This window comes from Dunckerocampus dactyliophorus, chromosome 7 (assembly GCF_027744805.1).
Source record: "Dunckerocampus dactyliophorus isolate RoL2022-P2 chromosome 7, RoL_Ddac_1.1, whole genome shotgun sequence".
In the NCBI taxonomy this organism is placed as follows: domain Eukaryota; kingdom Metazoa; phylum Chordata; class Actinopteri; order Syngnathiformes; family Syngnathidae; genus Dunckerocampus; species Dunckerocampus dactyliophorus.
Window position 1 is genome coordinate 20,294,038 of NC_072825.1, and position 22,815 is coordinate 20,316,852.

The 22,815-nt window shown below is 40.4% G+C and overlaps 2 protein-coding genes across 7 annotated transcripts in view; both read right to left on the reverse strand.

Annotated features, from left to right (window-relative positions):
• Positions 1-1,255: 1,255 nt before the first annotated feature.
• Positions 1,256-14,873, reverse strand: LOC129185582 (endothelin-2). The gene is made up of 5 exons (XM_054782833.1): positions 14,733-14,873; positions 5,222-5,378; positions 5,000-5,113; positions 2,000-2,051; positions 1,256-1,915 (listed from the first exon to the last, which is right to left on the reverse strand). Exons 1-4 carry the CDS (start codon positions 14,755-14,757, stop codon positions 2,009-2,011), a joined length of 339 nt encoding a protein of 112 aa, XP_054638808.1. The 5' UTR covers positions 14,758-14,873; the 3' UTR covers positions 1,256-1,915; positions 2,000-2,008.
• Positions 14,874-15,738: 865 nt separating this feature from the next.
• Positions 15,739-22,815, reverse strand: part of LOC129184715 (transcription factor HIVEP3) — a 71,301-nt gene continuing 64,224 nt past the window's right edge. For all 6 annotated transcript variants that reach the window (XM_054780925.1, XM_054780930.1, XM_054780924.1 and 3 more), the window contains 4 exons: positions 22,421-22,596; positions 22,137-22,238; positions 18,783-19,444; positions 15,739-17,275 (listed from right to left, as the gene is read on the reverse strand). In XM_054780925.1, the coding sequence (XP_054636900.1) occupies positions 16,616-17,275; positions 18,783-19,444; positions 22,137-22,238; positions 22,421-22,596 (1,600 nt within the window). In that variant the 3' untranslated portion in view covers positions 15,739-16,615. The remainder of the gene's footprint in view (positions 17,276-18,782; positions 19,445-22,136; positions 22,239-22,420; positions 22,597-22,815) is intronic.

Below are 22,815 nucleotides of genomic sequence, written 5' to 3' on the forward strand. Positions count from 1 at the left end.
TGTTTTTTTACACCTTCTTCTCTTTTCACACAGGAAGTGCAGAAAATGTAAAAGATAAAAATGCAAGCAGGTGAAATAAAAGTGCCAGCATGTGAAAGTTAAGATGTGTATGAATCGTCGGATATAGACATGGATAAGGGGTAAAATGAAGACATGTAGACATGTAACCACGTACAGTATTGTTCCTTAATGTAATTGGTAAGCATGTCTGAAACAAATAAACCATACCATCATTTAGTGGATATGCTAGGCAGGGTGAAGCAATATCATGAAGCAAAAGTGGTTTTGCTTTTGACAGATACAGTTAGCAGAATTACACAAAACACGCAAAATACATTTCCACAAACTTTGCAGAGGGGTAGCGCATGGACCAAAGAAGGAGCTATTACATTTTAGTGAGGATCTGGATAAAGGTGCTGATTTGGGGATTTGTTTCTTGCATACGAATCAATATTGCAGCTTTTCTACTGGCACTACTCAGCTCAATTTCCCTCACTTTGGGGCAGTTAAAATAGTACCATGGAAACTGTAAAACCACACCACATCGAGCGTATCGGACGTAGCAAGACATGCTAAGCAATGTGGCTGCTGGATGTAAAGAAAATGAACTGTATCCAACAGGAGACTGAGGTCAGCAAGAAAAATGACAGAAATATGAAAAGACTATGGAGTACAACATTGCAGTGTCTGGAGCTAAAACAGCACAGTGACGGGGTAAACTGACATTAGCATGTATGTTTATTATTCCTAGCCCTGTTTCCCTAAATGTTACATTAACAACATGACTGAGAATTTGTGCATTGTAAGTTGTGCAATGAAGCAGGAACACCGACTGTACTATGAGCCACTAGCCGACATTTAGTAAGAGTTATTTGGTCAAACAGCAAAAGCAGGTTAGTTGTTGTCTTCCGCATTCATTAGCTGAATCACCTTTTATTTTTCTGCAGGCTCAGCTTGTCCGCTTGCGCAGTGCAAGCATATCGCAGGGCTACGGGCCGTTTTGTGCCTCCCTTTCAACCCCTTAAGCAATGTTACTAAACCATGCATTCTTTGCTGGGATCCTTGTGATAACAGCGTCTGCACTGGCTCTGAATAGCAAGTCAACTTATTATTGATTCATGCGTGCATTCCTGGATCATTCATCCATCCCGGGCCTCCTTTTGAAGTCACAGATGTGTTTGCTCGTCCCCCATGAAGTCCTATGGGACCCTGTAGGTGATTTTGTTCACTGATGCAGTACATGTTCCTAAAGCAAACAGTAAAGGTCAAAGTTGACAAAACAAGCAGCCACAACATGCATCAGGGTGCCTGTTTATTTCGGTAGACAAAAGAGAGCAAGCCTACAGATTGGCTCAATTAGTATGGGCAAAAGTATTGGGACAGGAAGTGAAACTATGGAAGTTTGTCCCTGTTATGTAACTTTTAGGCCTTTGGGCAGAACAGAAATATAAAAGGGCCAGTTCCCATTTTGATGTCTTCTGTCCATTCAGTGTTGATGACACCTGTTCCATCATGCACCACCTGAGCAGGCAAGAGAACTACTTACAGAAAAAAAGAGAGTAAATGTCAGGAATCACTGCTCTGTGCTATTCTGTCCGCTCACTCATTACTGTGCCCGCTCTCTCGTTCAAGTGACAAAAGGATTTCGGCAACACTTTGACAACTGGAGGCAAAGCGCTCTTTTTGCATGGTGTGTTAGCAGACCTCTGTCTTTTTGCTCCTTTCACACGTTTCCAGAATGGACGCACGTCTTTATGGTCCATCAGCCCCCCTGCACAGACGCATCTGTCAGCTTGCCTTGCCATCGAAGGAGCGTCATTGTTTTTTTGTGCTGTTTGGTGGATGTTTGGCATGTCTTCTCTCTCTGAGCCTTTTCTTTCCTTCTCAATCAGTTTTGGACCTCCTCACTGCACCCCTGTGGGGAAAAAAAATAAGCAACTGCTTTAAAGCTTATACTCTTCTTGGAAATAGGCTTTGATATTGTTACTTGAAAAATCACCTCAAGATGCTAAGTGGGTTGAATTCTCTCTTTAGGAATGTGATTTTCAAGGCTGCAAACAATAAGATAGAAGTTATGACAGTTGAATTCTTCTAACGGTACAATTTCTGAGGGAAATATGCCTTCAAAGTCACGCATGAGGTTGAACCGCCATCATGCGTGACTTCAGCTCTGTGAGCATCTAAAGCAGGGATTTTCAACTGGTGGGGGTGTTAATATTGCGCTTTTAATCCGCAGCAAGCTGTCGTCTCTTAATATTACATATAGTATTAATACTCTTCCTATAGGTGGCGACATTGCTCTGTAGTGCGTCTGTGTAGGCTCTCAGTCGTACAGGAGTTGTCCATCGAGGGAAAGGCTTCTTGAGACGTCATCTGTACTTCTGTGAAGAAGGTGTCAGACGTTTCGCTCCTCATCCGAAGAGCTTCGTCAGCGAACTAATAAGTGCTGGTAGCCTAGGCCTTAAATACAGTAAGAGTGGGCGGAATTGGTGTGCCAGCACCCTCCTCCTATTGGTGCCTTACACTAAACCTGGGCGGAGTAGTGGTATAATCCTCTCCTGCTATTAACACCTCCGATAAAAGGGAAGTGTCGCTCCCTGAGTTGGGTATGAACGACTCTGATACTGGCTCGTTAGCATCTATTGTTCTGGCTCGGCCCTGGCTCCACCTCATTTGCAAAACTAAGAGCTGTGGGTTTTGGTCTCAGTAACCTGCTGAACACAGGGTCCAAATTAAACCTCAAACCACCATTCCGATTCAATGATAGGTTCTGTTGTTTGACAAAAATAGCTTCCTTTACTCCTCTTTCAAACCATCTGTTTTCTTTGGCCAAAATCTTTACATCGCTGTCCTGAAAAGAGTGATTGGTAGCTTTAAGGTGTAGATGTACTGCTGATTGAGGACCACTAGAATTGTCCCTGCGATGTTGATAAAGCCTATTTTGGAGCATTTGCTTAGTTTCCCCAATGTAGTGCTCTTTGCATTCCTCATTTTTACAGTGAATGGAATAGACCACATTGCTCTGTTTTTGATTTGGAGCCTTGTCTTTAGGATGCACTAATTTTTGTCTCAGGGTATTTACTGGTTTGAAATAGGTAGGAATTTTGTGTTGCCATAAGATCCTCTGGAGTTTTTTGAAGACCCCCACTACATAAGGGACTACAACTCCTCTCCTTTTTGCTTCTGTGGGCTTTTGGGTTTCTTTCCCTACTCTCTTCTTTTGACATTTGTTAAAAGCCCACCGTGGGTACCCACAGGTTGAGAGCGCTCTCTGGACATGTTGTGTCTCTTTTTTTCTTTCCCTCAGCACTAGTTGGTATTTGTTCCGCTCTATGTTGGAGGGTCCTAATAACCCCCAGTTTATGTTGTAGTGGATGGTTTGATTCAAAAAGCAGGTATTGGTCAGTGTGTGTGGCCTTTCTAAAGACCTCTGTAAGTAGCCGTCTGTCCTCTCCTATAATTACCTTGCAATCTAAGAAGGCTAGTTGGTTCTCTTTAGTGTCCTCGCGAGTAAATTTGATATTGGTGTATCTAAACGTATTTAAATATGCATTTTTTTGTACTAATAATAGGCCATATTCAACCACAAAACAACAATCATTTATTAATTCATTCATTTTTTAAAAACTGTGATAAAGTGAGGGTCCGATGTTATTCAGCTGTACTAAAGAACAGCACTTCTTTTGCGATGTAGCAAAGTACACTTTCTATGAACGCACATCATTTTGCGTTGTTTCGTTTCTTTTTACTTTGCTGATCAAACATCTCAGTGAGAGTTGACTGCTGGGAATAAGGCTCTGCATCTCGATGTGTAGTTTTTCTCCCAGATGGCAAAACTAGGTCGGGTGGATATGTTCTGATATGTACTGTAAGTCCGTCAGTCCAACTGTATTGATGGACTCACCTTCCTCATTCGGTTTCAAGTCGGCACATTTCCACACGGGGGCTTTTGCATTTTGCGGAGCAATCATCTTTTTCCCTCCTAATTTCTACTCCGTTACCTTGCATTGCTCCTCACGAGACTTACTTTCTGTACTCTGTGTGTGTGTGTGTGTATGCTAGCAGCCCCGCCTCCTCCCACAGAGACAAAGCGACTGTATGACTGACAAGAGGTCTCACCCTGTTCAAGCTATTGTCCTATGGAACACCTTTGTTCTCTTCCTGCCAGTTTGGAGGAGAGAGACGATGAAAACAGACACGCATGCACATGGCAATATATGGAAACCGGCAAAATTATTGAGTTCATTTGTATTTATCGTGTGATATCGTGTGATTAATTAATTATTTTATTATTATATTTTCTGAACAAGAAATCTTGCCACGTTTTAATCTTGAGAGATGTGTCACGAGATCTCGTGAGCTAGCTTCCTGTGTAGTGGTAGTGAACAATGGCGGCTTCAGTGACATCTGGTTGGCTGACATAGATATCAGTGCATAATAACGTGACACATTTCGCTGTCAGTAACGGTAACAACGTTGTAACATAAAGTAAAGTAATGAATAAGACTTCTCATTACTGGAAAACATTGTCAGTGTTAGTAAGGTTCCCCTGTATGAAATACAGATTAAAATTCTTAAAATGAACCTCAAACAGTCCACTCGCCAGCAGATGTTTGTGTACATCATGAAAAAAAGATGCTGCCACTCTTACTTGTTTCAAGTATGTGATGCTATTTCTTGAACATTGCCACACAGTGCTTGACACATCTGCTCCGAACGCCTACATATTTGACACACTTAGCTGAGTCAACTTTATATAAATCTCCTCCCTGTGTGACCTCAGCTGTTTTATTTTGATGATCCCGACCTGCAGGGCAAGTAGAGAGCACAGTAAGACTGGCTATTAATAGGCCAAGAAAGGATGAGAATTCAAAGTGCCACTCCTTGGTATCCACGCTGGAAAATAGTGTTTACCTTTGCAAACAACACAAGCAAGCTCACAAACCTCAGAGTGGCCTTTAATTAATGCTTGATATTATCTGATTTGTTTTGTACTCACTTGTGATGGCAGAAGCTGGCACAGGTTAGGTCATCCAGGTTTTCACAAGTACACCTGCCTGCGGATCTTCGTCGTCGTGACAAAGCACCACCGAGGCCATAAATTGTTGTTTTACTGCACAAAGACAAAGTCCATTTCATATGTTGCATTCTACTACATTTAATATACCGTGATAACATATATGTGTATTTCTTGATGTTAAAATGATTTGCCCATGCTCACCTGGCCGTATTGACCCAGATGATGTCCAGGTGGCAGAAGTAATGGCACTCAGAGTCGAGCACACTGCTGCATGCACAGCGTTTGCTCCTCATCCTCGGCAGCGGGACGTCATTACTAGCTTGCACTTCCTGGGTCTTCATCAGCGGGACCCCTGAGCCTGTTAGTGACAAGAAGCTACACATTTAGGAAAAATCCAGCAAAAATGTATGCTGTTATATAAAACCGACCTTGACTGCCTTTCTCTGCATGGGTGCCGAATGGTCACCTACTAGTATTGTCGCATATACTGTACATACATGAAATAATACAGTAAAAGCATGAAACTGATAGACAGCTGATGTATGCAATAAAGTATTAAGTGTGCAAAAACGTCAGTTGGTTGCTATGATGGTTAAATTTCAAAAACACTGTTATTGCACACACACACAGACAAAACAGGTATAATTAAGCTAATTAAGTAGCCATTTATAGTACAAGGAACTATATTTGTTACTTAAATGTGTTTTCTCATAGCCAATTAAAGAATCAAGTTGACAATAATGAAAAACTTCTAAAAATAAAATAAAATATATATGACAAAAGTAATTGTAATGTGAGTTAAATTTTTTACAAAGATACCACAGGAAAAAAATGTATTAAAATAATTTTATGGAGGAATTATTATTATTTTTTATAAAACCATTAATGTCAGAAATCAAACCCGGTTTATGTGCTCTCATAGGTCATTAAGCCCTCAAAGTAAATGAAAGTCTTTAAATCAGGGGTGTCCAAACTATTTTCACTGAGGGCCGCATACTTAAAAATCAAAAGATGCAGGTGGCCGCTTTTACTTTTTTTTTTTTTTTTTTTTTCAAAGCGTATTATTAATATTATTGTAATTCGGTTTCGGTTTCTCCTCATATTACTTTTTGGCTGTTTTTTTTTATGTTTGCAAATATTTCAATGTTCTACTTGTACCTTTTTTCTCATACTAATATAACTTATTCTTATAATATTTTCACTTTATTATCATAACCTTATAGCATTTACCCAACCTAATTTTCCTAAAGTTTCAACTTAATTCTTAGCTTGGTTTGTTTTTTATATTACAACTTTTTTCCTGTAATATTTCAACTTCATGCTATTTTTTTCTGTTAATATAATGACTTTACCTTAATATTTTGTCTTTATTTTTGTAAAATTACTTCTTTTTAAAAAATTTTTTTTATTGTTTTTTTTTAAATTTATTTTATTGTTTAATCGTATTTTTAGAATGTGCCGTGGGCCAATAAAAAAAACAGTCACGGGCCATAAATGGCCCCCGGGCCGCACTTTGGACACCTCTGCTTTAAATAGTCATATTGCAAACAGAGTGTTGTGTTCCATCTACTCTTAGGTGCTCACTAAAGAAATGATTCTATTTTTACACAACTTGTTCAAAAAATGACTCAGCGTTGGGTCATTGGATGAGCTTGTTTGAGAAATGGTTCCTGTGCTCCTTAGCCTGCCAAAACATGCTTGCACACAGCGTGTATAGCATGAAGACGTACTGTACATGCCATTGGTGAGTCACAATTTATGCCAAGCAACCGCCACTTAAAAAAGAAATACACAAGTGTAGCACTGAACTTTGTCCGTCATAAGTGACACACTTGGGTGGATGCAGTGCAGGTCATGTAGAGTACATCCTTCCAGAGCCTAAATGAACTAATATATTGTACACATAAAAGAGAATGCTAAACGTGCACTCACCACCTTGCATAGATGCCCAAAGCGTGATGAGAAGTAAAACAGTGACGTGAGATGACATATTGTCTAGAGCTGCACTGAGCTGTGTGGTCATCGCTGTGTTGTCACTATGCTGCTCTTGTGTTTGTGTGACTCTTTTATATGGTCTCCCTATGATGTCACAACAAAGGCTCCACCCACAGTTGGGTGCCATGGAGCCTTCGTGGGCTACCTAAATGTGTGTAAACTGTTGATTCATTGCATGTTTGACTTGACGCTTTGTCTTGATACCTGGTGCGTGACAAATCTCTCCTTTTTACGTCTAGAATCACAAGTCCAGTTTTAGATTGCGTAACAGCCACTTAATTGTAACAATCTCATATGATCCAATACAAGAGTTGTATCAAAAAATTCCGCCTTCATAAAGACGATAATCAGTTGTGATTGACGCTAGTTATTAATTGAACACAATGCATGTTAGTCGTTTGCAGTGATGCGGATGTGATGCATCAGGGGTGTTTCCTTTAAATGACACAAATAAGCAAATCTCTTGTAATGAATAACATAACAGTCATTAGTAATTACTTTTCAACTGATTTGTTTTGTTGCATGTATAATTAGATTTGACCTTTTAACCTATTTGTTTTTGCAGGAAACCATCTCATTTACCTTATAACAGTAATACAAATATGTGACAGTAAAATGTCAGCATAGTACATGAATGCATTATAACAGCGTACTGTGGCGAACTTGTGGCGCACAAGATTGTCTCTAAGCTTCAGGTTGCTTTAAGGAAGTGCTATTGTATTTGCTCGTGTAGCTTAGCAAACATTCACCCACAATGCACAAAAAAAACAGGGTCATCGACTCGAATCACTGTCTCACAATCAACATTAACACAAGGCATGCAGGGAAGCCCACGCACACGCTTCCCCGATGTGCCACCTTGTACCTCCTGCTGGTGGCGCCACATCCACAGGAAAGGAGAAGCAGGAAAAGGTAATGATACTACAGCGGAAGGAACTTCTGGATAAGGAACACATTTTGCCGCAGTAAGTCTCCATTATGGAGTGAATGACGGAAGGACATCAGAGGCACTGTATCCGCACGTTTTTAAAGTTGAAGGCATCAGCTCGCGCTGTGCCATACACGTCTTCATCACCGTCGTACTGCACAGCCAATTTCATCATCATTTCATCATTCATTAGTGGTGAGCACCCATACAATTGTATGTGCCTTTAACATATTGAGAAACAGAAAAATAAAGTTGCAATTTTATTATTATTTTTGCATTAAACTCGGGTGAAAATAATATACTGCAATATTTCCCTTGGTGTAAAAATTGTAATGTGTATTTGCAATGTCAGTAGACAACGTTGTATGTTGTCGTTCTTTTTGTGGAATGAGAGGAACGATACATTTTTGAAAACAAAATAAGCCCTTTAAAGTACTTTATAGCTCCCACACAAACTCTACAGGTGTCACAATACAGGCCCCCGGGCCTTGAGTTTGACACCTGTGCAGATGATCTCTTCTTTGTTAATCTGTTAGCTGTAGCAAAAAGTACACAAGCGCTGTTACTACAGTTGGTGATGATTTTAGAAAAAGAAAACTCCCTTATTGTATGCAAGGTCTGGCTGAACACATAACTATTCTTTGTAAATCTCATAATGATCATGGTGCTTGTCTGTCCACAGGAACCACAAGGAGAAGGTTACGTAAAGCTCATCCAGCATCACCACTGAGTATGGCCCAGTTGTGAGACTCCTGCTATGACCTGACATGATATCAAGCGCTTTGCAAAACATGCTCAACCAGAAGGTTGCATTGAACACCTGCTTCCATACTTTTTATTTTTATTTTTATTCTATACTATTGCATGCAAGCCGAAGAGCTGCTTAAGTGATGGGATGCCTGTGGAGAGCAGCACATCTGCACTCCTGAGGGAACTGAACTTGTAACCTCTGAAGCAAGGATGTGTTGCCAAATCTGTGCAGTCATGACGCTACGTGGCCATGTCACACATTCCACACATCCTTATGTTAAGAGGAAAATGTTCACCCCTTCCCAATGGAATTCTGATGGGTTATGCTTTCCACAGTAACTCACAGTAAAGTGATTGAATGCAGTCTTTTTTTGTGAAAAGAAAGCCTTCACGATATCAACACAAGTTGATACTGTATACAGTGATCCCTCGTTTATCACGGTGAATTGGTTCCAGACCTGACCAGGATAAGTAAATTTTCTCAATATTAATAAAATCGTTAAATATTAATCAAAGGAATATTTCCATATTTAGAGCATAGAAAATATATTTATGATCTTCTGAATATGGGTTTTACCATTACTAGAGCCATGTAGACATAAAATAACACCCCTATATTTACCTTTACCCTTGTGTTATCCAATATAGTACACATAATAATAGATAATAAGCCATCTTAGACATAAATAAGATAGACTCACACATTAGTACTGACAGCATACTTCCTGGTGGCTATTGTCTCATCAATGTAACGCTACTGTCACCTACAGACCAGTGTAGAATACTACTCTACCGCCGCAGTTTGTGGTCAAGGAGAGACTCACGATGCACTTCAATCGCTTCATTAACCAGAGAACACATGCAGTGAACATTCACACAGCAGCTGCTGTCGCCCACTCTATACACTGCTAACCTGCTGCTAGCACTTAGCTAACAGTCAACTCTAGCTAGCTGACGTCACTTCTCAGGTTCCGCTTCTTAAAGTCGCACAAAATAAGTCACAGACACTGCATTACACTTTATATCACATCTTTTGAATGCCTTATATTTGTATCTTCTAGATTCATTTAGCCATTTTTATGCTTCAAAATGGTTAATTTAGGCCATACATATGTACAATTTGCTTACATATGCATTTTTTAAACTAATAATAGACCATATTCAACCCCAAAACAGCAACCATTAATGAATTAATCAACGTTTGAAAAACCGCCATGGAGTGTGGGCGCGGTGTTCGAACCACGATGTACTGTAACGAGGGATAACTGTGCTGCAAATCTCCACTATTTGCATGGGTTCTATTCCGAGACCAACCTCAAATGTTCATACATTTTATAAAAATATCCGCTGTTGACAAAAAGCAAAAAGCCGGGGCTACGCTGCTGCGTCTTCGTGCCAACGTGCAACACACAGGATTGCCCCCCCCAAACTACCCCTCCTAACTTGAGGTTGACATCTCCTCTGATTTACAATAAAAGTGACTGTTACTTCCTTTTCGTAGCGTATTATTAATCTAAACTGTTTCTCCTTACAGTACACTTTTATGGTCATTTTTGCATTTAAAGAAATGTTTACACATATTTCAACTTTATTCTCGTGAATCTTTTGTATGAATTTTATGACATTATCTCAAAAATAGTTTGACTTTATTCTCGTAATATTTTTCCCAACCTAACTGCACATCTATTCATTTTGTGTTTTTTCATATTACAACATATTACAAAATTAACGTTCCTTTTTTCTTTAATGTTTCAGCTTTATGCTTATAAAATATTTTTTTCTCATAATATTGCGACTTTATTCCTGTAAAATTACATAGGATTACCACTTTTATCTCTTATTATTCTAACTTTATTCTCCTCGTATTTTGTTATTATCGCAAAATTACTCTTCTTTGCGCCTGTATTTGCTGCTTGCTGTTTTTTTTTTTTTTAGTTGTCCTGTTTTTATTTTATTTTTAGAATGTGCCAAGGGCCATTAAAAAAACAGCTGTGGGCCGTAAATGGCCTCTAGGCGACACTTTAGACACCCCTGGATTAGATTCAGTTCCAATAGCCTCATCTTTTTTATTGTCATTGTATAGAATGAAAAAGGCATAGAAATATAATGCAATCTTAAGGCCTATAACATGCCTCACACACTTATCAAAAGGCGACATGCCCGTCATTCCACTGAAAAGGCAGAAACACAGTGGCCATTTTCAAAAGGCTTTGATTGGGCTTCAAAACGCCATTGTCATGTGAACAAGCGAGCACAACGACAGTTTTTAGATTTAAAATGTGCAGTGTAAACGACTCCCTTAGGTTATATACAACAATTGCTCTGGTAACCTACTTGAACCGCCCCAACGATGACAACCACTTGCGGTGCTTTCTAGGAGACGACCACCCACCAGCTGCTTTAGGTAAGTGACTAAACGAGGACCTCTAGTGGTCATGCTCGGTTTTTGCTACAGTGTGTGTTACCTTGACAATGATTCTTTCATTAAATTATGCTTCTACTCCTTTTTCCATTTTTGCTGTTTTTCATCTTTACTTTAACTGTCTTGTTGTCATTTTTTCATAACATTGTGACTTTATTCCCGTAATATCACAACTTTAAAATGTATTCTTTGTTTTGTGACTGATATTGCCAACAATGTTGTGAAAATAATTTTTTTTCCTCATAGTGTTACAAAGTTATGCTTGTGAAGTTTTTTGCCATGTTACATTTTTTTAGATCAGTATTATTTCAATTTTATTCTCATGAAATTACTGCTCTTTTTAAATTTTTCCTTTGTTCATTTTCTTTTTATTTTTTTGTATTCTTTTGGTTTTTTTCCATTTCTGCTGGGTTTTTTTTTTAAATATTTCCAAATATTCGAACTTTCTTCTTGTAAATTTTCTTGTCCTAAATCTGACTTTATTCCCATAATATTTTGACTTTTTTCTCATTACTTTTTACACATCGTAATTTTTCAAAAATTACAACCTTATTTGTTGTTTGGTTCGTTTCTCACAATATTACAACTTTAAAAAAATAATGTCCTTTTTCTTTAATATTGCAACTTCATGTTACTAAAATCACATTATTTCTCAGCATAATATTACAATGTTATTCTCGTAAAATGATTTCTTTTTCCTGTTAGATTACTTTTTTCTCATTACACTAAGTCCCCAACTAACGAACACAATTGGTTCCAGACGACCGTTCTTATGTCGAATTGTTAAGTAGGGGAAAAGGTAATATTACCAATGATATAGGTACTAGATGTACTTGTATACATATACATACAGACCCTTTCCAAAAAATTAGAATGTCATGGAAAAGTTGTTTAATTTCCATAACTCCATTCAAAAAAATTTAACTTTCATAGATTATAAATTCAGGGCCCACAATTTAAACGATTTCAAGTGTTTATTTGTTTATTTTTACGTAATTTGGGCTTCCAGCTCATAAAACCCACGAAAACAGGAATTCAAAAAATTTGAATACTGTGAAGAAATCCCCATTTACTTCTCAGTTTTTGCAGGAAAAAAAAGAAAGAAATTAGGATCACATCAAATCAATCAAAATATGGTACTTTCAAAACGATATGTCAATCTTCAATACTTGGTTGGGAATCCCTTTGCCTTAATCACTGTCTCGATGCCACGTGGCATTGAAGCAATCAGCCTGTGGCATTGCCTGGGAGTTATGGAAGCCCAGATTTCCTTGATGCTTGCTGTCAGCTCTTTGTTGTTGGGTCTGGTGCCCCTCATTTTCCTCTTGAGAATACCCCATAGATTCTCAATGGGGTTTAGGTCCGGTGAGTTGGCTGGCCAGTCAAGCACTGTGATGGCATGGGCATCAAACCAGGTTTTGGTGCTTGTGGCGGTATGGGCAGGGGCCAGGTCCTGCTGGAAGATGAAATCTGCATCTCCATACAGATCCTCAGCAGAAGGAATCATGAAGTCCTCTAAAACATTCTGGTAGACTGTTGTAGTGACCTTGGATTTAAGAAAGCAGAGTTTACCAACACCTGCACCGGACATTGCACCCCAAATCATGACAGACTGTGGATATTTCACACTGGACCTCAGGCAGCTTGGGTTCTGTTCCTCACCCGTCTTCCTCCAAACCCTTGGACCTTGATTCCCAAATGAAAGGCACACTTTACTTTCATCGGAAAAGAGGACCTTGGACCACTGGCCAACAGTCCAGTCCTTCTTCTCCTTGGCCCAGTGGAGACGCTTCCTACATTGGCTCAGGTTCAGAAGTGGCTTGACCCGAGGAACCCGACAATTGTAGCCCATCTCCCGGATGCGTCTGAATGTGGTGTTTTTTGAAGCTGTGACTCCCGCCTCATTCCACTCTTTCTGGATCTCTGCCAGATTCTTGAATCTTCCCAGTTTGATAATCCGCTGAAGCCCACGGTCATCTCTTTTGCTGGTGCATCTTCTCCTGCCACATTTTGCCCTTCCTCTAGACTTTCCATTGATATGCTTGGACACAGCACTCTGTGAACAACCAGCCTCCTTAGCTATGAACTTTTGTGACTTACCCATCCTATGGAGGGTATCAATGATGGTCTTCTGGCCAGTTGTCATGTCTGCAGTCTTCCCCATATTGAACCGAAATGAGACAATTGAACCAAACTGAAGCAATTTAATGACACCTGGGGAAGCCTGTGCAGGTGATTTGAGTTTAGTAGATGATTAGTGCGTGACACTCAGTTTAAAACATTCATGCCCTGCAAAATTTGGGCTGATTTCTTCACAGTATTCCAATTTTTTGAATTCCTGTTTTCGTGGGTTTAATGAGCTGGAAGCCCAAATTATGTAAAAATAAACAAATAAACACTTGAAATCGTTTAAATTGTGGGCCCTGAATCTATAATCTATGAAAGTTTAACTTTTTGAATGGAATTATGGAAATTAAACAACTTTTCCATGACATTCTAATTTTTTGGAAAGGGTCTGTATATGTGTACTGTATGTCAGTAAATATGAGTTTGGATGCAGTAGTAATATTAAATGAGGATAATTAATGAAAAAAACAATAATAAAAATGATATAATAATACGTAATGATAAATGTTATTTACCTTTGAAGAGGAGTGGTCGAGCATACGTCGTTGTGGTGGAGTTGGAGGAGGAGATATTGGAAAAAAGGACAAATAGTCGTCGTTAGACTCTTCTAAAAGAGGTAGTGTTCTGTGAGTGGTGTAGAATTAAGCAGGCCTATTAACTCTTCATAAACTTTAATCACACGCTCTGTCTGGGTTGTATCATACAGCTACAATTTAGCTTTCTCTCTCCTCCTCTCCTCCCCACCTCCTACTCTTGTTTTCCCGCTGTAAAAAAAACAGCCGCGGACGTCAAATGGCCCCCCCAGACAACCCTGCCCTATAGTATAATTGGGCACCGGAATTAAGTTTACAAAAATTAAAAAAATAAGACGTTAATATGGTTTCATTAGTGTGCATATCCATAATCGAACATCACTACTATGAATAGTCAACTGTCCACAAATTCTGACAACCAAATCTTTTTTTTTCATTTGTTTTTGACAACGGAATCTGACTACTTATGTTTAGTTGCTCTTTCTTTGTAAAATAACAAGCAGAAATGCATGTAATTATTGACTAGGGGCTATCCACATGGAAACCTTGTCAGGTCAAAACGGCAAAGTATTTTATCATTTCAGCCTCTCACCCACACCGAACAATTTTCAGGCTAAAACGGTGAAGTATTTGATCGTTTCAACCTCTCATCCATACGGGACGGCGTTCTGGGTCACCTGAAACGTATTTTTTGAAAACTCTGAAAACGCCAGCTTGTAGTTGCCGTGTAGCCTGCCAATACAGCGGTGACGTCGCCGACCCACCACGCCTCGTGACCATAAGTGAGCTTTGACGACAAGCCAACATAATATCTGAATATTTGGACTGACATGACTCACATCAGTCGACATTCTCTTGATATTTTGTTGTCTACTCCATAATGACTTGCAGAAGTAATTCCACTTCTCAGAAACTGAAGATAATGGACTTACGTGGATGTCACTGCGCAATACGTACCCGGAACGCAATCGGTCCCGCTCATGCGCAAGGATTACGTCACTTCCTCCTTTAGCTTCTGCGACGTCACGTGCTGTGGTTGTTATTATTTTTTTAACGTAAGAACATAAACGGTCAATAACCATACTCCAAATATGTAATATATTGGGAGCTTATTTTATAAGTAACTCTTGTTAAAATACTTCTTTAGCATGGGGATGTTTCAATCGGCCTACGACATCCACCAAGACTGAGCTACGTAAAATCTTACGCAATGCACGTAGCGCCGACGTAAACGTCATATCCGGTTATACATAAACACATAAAATGCAGTTATATTTCAATGAAAACAACCGTAAGTAGAGTGAAATGATTAATTAATCTAGAGGATTCAGCTTTTTCAGTTTTTTTCTAAACGGGGAAATACCATCCATCCAAACATATCTTCCTAGCAAGTGGCGAAAAATAACGTTAAATAATTTATGGAACAAAGAAAAGAGGGTTTATAAATTGTCCACTTGCACCATGGATATAAGAAAAAAAAGATTGATGATGTTGTTATTTCTCAAATTTCTACCTATCTTAATAACGTTGTGGAGGGGGGACGTATATTGCTTGCTGCAGTGAAATAGATCGATGGATGGCGTAGATTACACATGCCTAACATGTGACTGTCGAAAAATAGGCCGACCTGATGTAGACGCGTTCTGCACATGCGTAGAACCCAGTTGAACAGATTGCGTTCCGGGTACGTATTGCGCAGTGTCACGTGGTTCCATCTGCGTGCCCGTTGACAGAGCCACACGTAGGCGTGCCTTGTGTAATTGCAAGTTAAACATCCATCCATCCTTTTTCCATATCACGTATCCTCATTGGGGTGATGGGTGAGCTGGAGCACAGCGAGAACATGCAAACTCTCCTCACTCTCTCAGAGATGCTCTAACAGACACTTTGGCCAAAATTCCAAAAAGGTAAAAAACTAATATTTTAAACACTAAATGCATAAAAAGGCACAACCCCAAGCCTGTTTGGTGCAATGTTTTTTTATTTGTATTTTTTCCCCAATGACTGCAAATTTGGTTGTGTGAGAAATTTGCAGGGCACTTGATCCGTCGGTACCAGTCAATCCCTCATCTTTGTTCACCAGTTCAAATCACATGGACATCATGGAAAATAGTAAGAAAAGAAAACATGTTTTCTCCAATAACAAAGAGTAAAAAATAAAACAACAACTTTGAAACAACGGTCATTGTCATCAAATAGCAATAAATAAGGAGCGCTCGTCCCTGTAAAGACATACCTCATCCAAAGTCTCTTACAATAAAAAATAGAACTTCAGTGCATTTCCTTTGACGGCTTTCTGCTGCTCCTTCAAAATATCATTAATGTGACTCTTGGTTACCCTGGAATTAAAGCAACAGTATTAAGAACAAAAACAGAACACCGAATATAAATCTTCCGTAACGACACAAAAATCCAATATAAAGTTTCACAGCCTTCTCATTTTCTATCTGTACTATACAGCTCAAAACACAAACCTGGACAGAAAAGGCACAAGTAACTACAATTGGAGTAATACTGGAAAAGATAAACAAAAATGTAATTCTTGATTAAAGATTTTGGTCATTTACAAATGCTCATATTACCTTGACACATATTCAAACAGACAGTAAGATTACCAGTATCGATACAGATACGGGAACTTTATATTTATATATCATTTTCATATATACATTTACAGAAACATTATTTTCACAACGAAAAAAAGTGCATTTTTAAAATGACAAACCTGAATATTGCCAAACATTTAAGTTAACAATTGTTTTGAAAATGGTATAAAAAAGAAAGCAAATTGTGTCACGACTGATAAAGCAAATTGGAGATGCATCAAAGTGTTGACGCTATTAGGTGCTCTGGTCTGTTCTTGCTGTGTCTACTCTACTTCCTCCCTTCACCTGCTCACTTCCACAAGGTGGCTCCTCCCCCTCTGGCTGCCGTCCAATCAGCCGCAGGGATACAGGGGCTGCTGAACTGAACGACGACTCAGAGCGTCCGTCTTTGACGCAACGCTCGCTCGTCTCAGTAGTGCGCCGACACGTGCGGGCGGAGCTTTGTGAGCTGCCATATTGCTTTGAGTCTGTCGTCTCCAATTCCAGTTTGGAAGTTAGCGCTTGTGCACTGACGCTGCACTGTCCTGACTGGCTGGCTCCTGCCGTCTGGAAGTCTGACCAGTCACTTCCAGGAGTCCTACTCCCTTGAGGTCCTGGGGTCCCGCCCCAGTATGAGTCAAACCTGGCCGGTGAGGGCCCCTCCATAGAAGGAGACATGGGGGACAAGGGGGTGGAAGGATTGGACCGCGGCCTGGCTTGTACCATTTGAATTCCTCCGATGGGAATCATCAGATAGGGGACCTTGGCTTGTTGGGAGTGCATGGGAAGATGGCTGAAGATGTTGTCTGCTGCTGCTTGCTGGCCGGGGTAACTCTCACATGTGGAGAGACGAAAAGCAGGCGGAAACAAGGTTTCTGACAATATTTGTCCTTGCCCTGCAGTACCACTTCTGTCCTGTAGAGGGAGCACAGAATTCATCATTGTGTGACTGATGACAGACAAGGTTCATGCAACTGTATGTACATTAAAAAAAATTATGATGCTTCTTTAAACCACTCAAAATCGCAGCACGTACTGAGCTATTAAAATGTTTTTTTCTGCACAAACCTATTTTAGCATCCAATCAGATTGCTGTCATGCCTTATACCATGCACGGCCCCTAGGGGGCATAGTGGATTTGTAATGCATCTGCACATTGCTATGATGTGCTGTTATGTATTAAACCAGGGTGAGAATCCCATATGTTGTGGCATTTTGCTATGGCATTTCCTGGTATTGACACACAGTATCGCCAACAATTATACATTTAAAGTAATTTGTCAGGGCTCTACACAAAAAAAAAAAAAACACAGGAAGCTCGAAGTTATGAGAGACCTGCCTAAAAACTGTCAACCATAAGGCTTTACGAGGGCTCATGAAGTTTATAGCTTCCCCACAGTGTGGCTTTAAATTATTATCTTATCTTACGTTCCACTGCAGAGGACCTCGTTTAGATTTATTTTCCTATGAAGAATTCATATTGCATGGGTTGTATTTCATTTGTTTGCAGTGCCTGTCTGTCTGTTTAAAAAAGGCACAAGAAAGAAATAGTAGTCTCTTACAGCGGTTTCTCCATTAATTGATTTGTGCACCAGTCATTTAAACAAGTAAATGCCTTTCTGATAGTTTGGTTCAGTACGCTACACCCCAATTTGGTTAGCGTTTACAGTGAGGCTGTGCAGCATAAATTCCACAAACAGTGTGACATCATAGCAGCAGAACAGTGACGAACCTTCCAGTAAATTCAACACAGAAACAAGGGAAACGTCTTAGCAACACACAAACCTAGGGATGTCCGATAATATCGGCCCACCAATATTATTGGCCCGATACTGGCATAAAAATGTAATATCGGTATCGGTTTTTTTTCCCTGTAATGAAAGCCGATATGGCCCCTTAAGCGGCACAAGCAACATTGCTGTCGCCATAACAGTCAACACGCAGCATATACTGTACTTGTGCCGATGTTTTGCTTAAGCGTGTTCGCCGTGGCAGGACGTGGTGGGTTGTCAAAACACCGCTAATGGTGAGCGGGTTAGCTCATAGACAAATATGTGTAGACGCCGCATGTAGCGCTGAGCCGTACGTCAACGTCGCCGCCATATTGGATGTGGCAAGAGTCGGAGCGGAGAAGACGCCTCATTCATGTGCTGAAAACCAAATCCAAGGGAATAACATTTCACAAGTAAGACTTAACAATGATCTTTGATAGTATTTGGCCCATAGGCTAGCAATGTTACAAAACCTGTATTTTAGCGATGCAAAAATCTGACACTGTGCATGCGCGCTCGATTTGGAGAGTCCGTGGAGACATCCTTGAAAATGCTATTTTTTTTCATAGGACATCGGGTGTATTTTCTGGAACTGGTTAATATCGCTAACCAAGGTTCCACTGCGTTTTAAAATCCAGAAGCTGACTTACCACTTTCACATAGCTACCCTTTGTACTGAGGTGTTCCCAGGGAAGATATCCAAGCGTCCTCTGCTGAACTGCAACCGGCAAGGGTGGTGTCCTAGCTTGTGATAACCTGTAGCAGCCTGACAAGATGGGACGAAGAGGCGAGACGGGTCTGACAGGAGAGGGTCCTCTTTCAGGGGACGGTGACACTTGTCGGCCGGGCGAGGGTAGCTCTGTCCTGGGGGACAGACTCTGGACGGGTGAGGACAGCTCCAGGCGCGGGGACAGACTGTGACTGGGGGAACAGCTCTCACTGCTGGGGGAGAAGGTTCTCGGTGAAGCCTTCCAGCTCCGCCGGGAGAACAGTGCTTTCCTGCTGCCCGGTGAGGCGGCACGTCTACTGTGCCAAGCCCCCCTTTGGGAGGCCTCCAAGCCGGGACTGGGACTTGGACCTGCGCGCTCAGGCTCCGGAGTACACTGCCGAGAGAGCCCGCTGCATTTGGAACGACCCCCCGTCGATACATGGGTGTCGGACGAACAAGAGGAAGGAGGGTCATCGTGCGATTCCTCTTCCTCGTCTTCGTCATCGTCATCGTCGTTGTCATCATCGTCCTCAGACTCCTCTATGTTGGAAAACCGGTGTTCTTCCTGCTCCTCTGAGTAACAGGCACGCTCCTCGCGTCCCCCTGAAAAACATAAACACACTTGCCATTACACCAGGGTGGCACCCTACTTGATATCAGACATGAGTGTAAGTGCGGCCTGCGAAGCCTGGGTGATTTTAGAGGCCATTTCTCTCTGTCTTGTCACAAAGTGAAATGAACAGGGGGGCATTAGACAGACCACTAACTACAATCACGCTGCCAGCACAAGAATAACAGTACTACATGTACCGGGTAAGTCACGGGTGTTCAAAGTATAGCTTGGGGGCCACTTGCGGCCCGGGGCTGTTTTTTTACCGACCATCGCCACATTTTAAAAATACAATTAAACAAGAAAACGAAAACCAAAAAAAACCCAACAGCAAAAATGGAAAAAATCTGCTGTAATTTTACAAAAATAAAGTCAAAATATTATGGAAAAAAAAGTTGTCATCTAACAAGAAAAAGTCATAATTTTACATGAACAACATCGCAATATTACGCAGAAAAATATCATTTTACTAACATAAATTTTAAATATTAAAGAAAAAAGATATTATGAGAAAGAAAGCAAACAACAAATAAGGTTTTCATTGTTTGCCAATGAAGGTGCGGAAAAAGTTGTATGTTACCAGAATAAAGTAATAAATATTATGGGAATAAAGTCATAATTACGGCAAGAACATTTTCAAGAAGAAAACTCTTAGAAAATTTAAAAAAAAAAAACAGCAGCAGAAAAAAAATGAAAAAAATGAAACGAAAATTACAAGAAAAATTGAAAAACAGCAGCAATTTTATGAGAATAAAGTCGAAATATTAGAATAAAGTCATAATGTTGACATGAAAATATTGTAAGATTATGACAAAAAAAAAAGGAAAAAAAAAACTTCCACAATAATTTTCACAATGTTAGTAACAACACAAAGAATAAAGTTGCAATTTTTGGAAAATCAGGTTGTGGAAAAAGTTGTGATATTGTGGGAATAAAGTTGTTCTTTGTAAGATGACGCCATGAGTCAGACTGTTATATTGAGTAATGACTTCCTGCAATTTCCAAGGGGTTGACAAGCTCGTCATGAGATCTTTCATAGCTCATGATAAACAGCTTTGTGGTCCTCATGGACTCGTGCGCGCCACAATATGCCATTTTATGATGTGGACAGAGTTCAAAGTTTCAGAAAAAAAGTAGCGGCTTATACACCAGAAATTATGGTATTTTATATTCATTATATTGCACACCAAGAGTCTCAAACAAATGTTATTTCAGTACAAAATGTTAAATAAAAAGGAGTGCATTGTGAGTCAGTATGACTTGGTTTAGCCTTGACTGCTTGTTGAGTGATGGTGGGAGATGTGTTGGTAATTTTTGTCAATGAAACATGGAAAAGAGAAAGTCATCAGGTTCACAACTTAAAAAGAAGAGGAAAGAATAAAAGGAGAAATGGGCCAAGGATTAAGTTATGGAGCTATAGCATCACTTTATGTACACACTTTATGTACCCACATTATGGAATGGATGTGATCAAAAAAGCTATCGTTACTTGGTGGCTATAGGCTAACTGGGGATTATATGTTTTCTTGACTGAGAGTTTTAAGCCACAGCGTCTAGGCCAGGGGTCACCAACCTGTCGATCGTCAGCTACTAGTCGATCTTTGGGATCTCGAGAACATTTTGAAAAAAATGTATTATCATAATAGTGCCTCATCTCCCGGATGGTGACCAACAGGCACACATTTTGTCCACTGAACACGCCCGTACGCCTCGCCACTATCCAGGCAGCAATCCGTGAGCCACAGCAAGTAGCCCAGTCCCCAAAACCGGGCCGCAGGTATGCTAGCACACCCACTCGCCCCCTTGTGCTAGCAAAAAGGCCGAACGAGAGAGGAAGGCGTGAGGAAGTGACAGAGCGCTGAAGCGATGTGCTTGCGCACACAACAGTAATTATTGCATGTTAATAGGGCTCAAAGTCTGCCTTTGCGACCTCAAAGTTAAGGCACAAATATAACTCCACAGACGTGCACCTCCAAAAAAATCTTTGAGCCGCGATGACGCCGCTCGCTATGTAGGTCTTGTGCGGGTTCACGGCCGAGACCAGGGATCTTGGTCTCAAAAAGGTTGGTGTCCATTGGTCTAGGCTGTCAGGGGGTCATTCAATCCAGAACCGCCAGTGCCTGCATATAACCCATCCCTTAAAATGGGATGGCTCACTCACTGCATGTACTTTCCACCCGTTATCTGTCACATTTCCACAACAGCAGTTACAATTCATTCATACTCGCTAGTGCTTCCTAACCGGACAGGTTAATATAGTCTGTTTGAGTTGCACTGTGTTGAAACGTTAAGATGGAAAGGCCAGACTCTAAATGAAAAGCATCACGCCTCTATTCACAAACTACATCAAGACTGAATGAATGAAATCACAGTTTAAATGGTGCGTCCTTGGATGTGATGAGTGCAGTCTTGTCAGCAAAGAAGACATGATGGCGCGGTGGGGGGGAGCCAACGAAGATGAGGGAGGAGATCATGAGCCCTTGCTGCTAAAGTAGATGCCTTTGTGCATGAAAACAAGAGCACTGTGGACGGCTCTTCTCGCTTCATTATTTATATTATACTTTTTCTTATGCAAGGGCAAAAGGTTGGGGAATAGTACATTGTGGTTGCATAAGCTGTCAGCGCTGAGCAGATACACTTCTCCACATTTAGTCACGTAACAGCATTTCCCTTCCTTTCAAGTACCTGTTTCCTCACTCTCTGGCTCATCGGCGGATGGTTCAGATACTCCCATTGCCTGGCACTTTTTCCCATGAGCTTTTGACTTCATGTGTTTGGTAAGGTTCCCTGCAAAGGAACATGAAAAGCACATTAAAACTTGCCTCGTATTTCCACAGGGCAAAGAAAACTAGGGCATTTTTCAACAACAGAGATAAAAATGAAAGCAGCAGACTTTAAGTTGATGGATATCATTTAACAGACAGAATAGTGGAAACAAATCTGAAATGTGTCGTGAACCGACCCCTAACCTTTGGTTTTGAAGGCAAAGTTGCAGTGTTTGCAAATGTATGGACGGACATCAGTGTGTGTTCGGATGTGCTTCTTCAGCATGCTGGGCTTCTTACAGCGGATGCCGCACTCCCCACATATGTATTTTCCTCTGCCACGCCCTCGAACGTAAATATACTCTTCGTTTGACTTATACCTGACAGACAGACGGGATGGGCATGCGTTATTGATACAGAAAAAGAACCAACATAAAGTCACAAAATCACAAATTAACATCCATTTTATATACATCACTCATCTCGCTGCCTGGTAGATTGTGCATAACAATCATTAGTACCACGCGATTATAGTCAACATTTCAATTTGAAGTTGCTTCCTAGATATATACAAGTGACAACTGCTGAAATTGGATTGA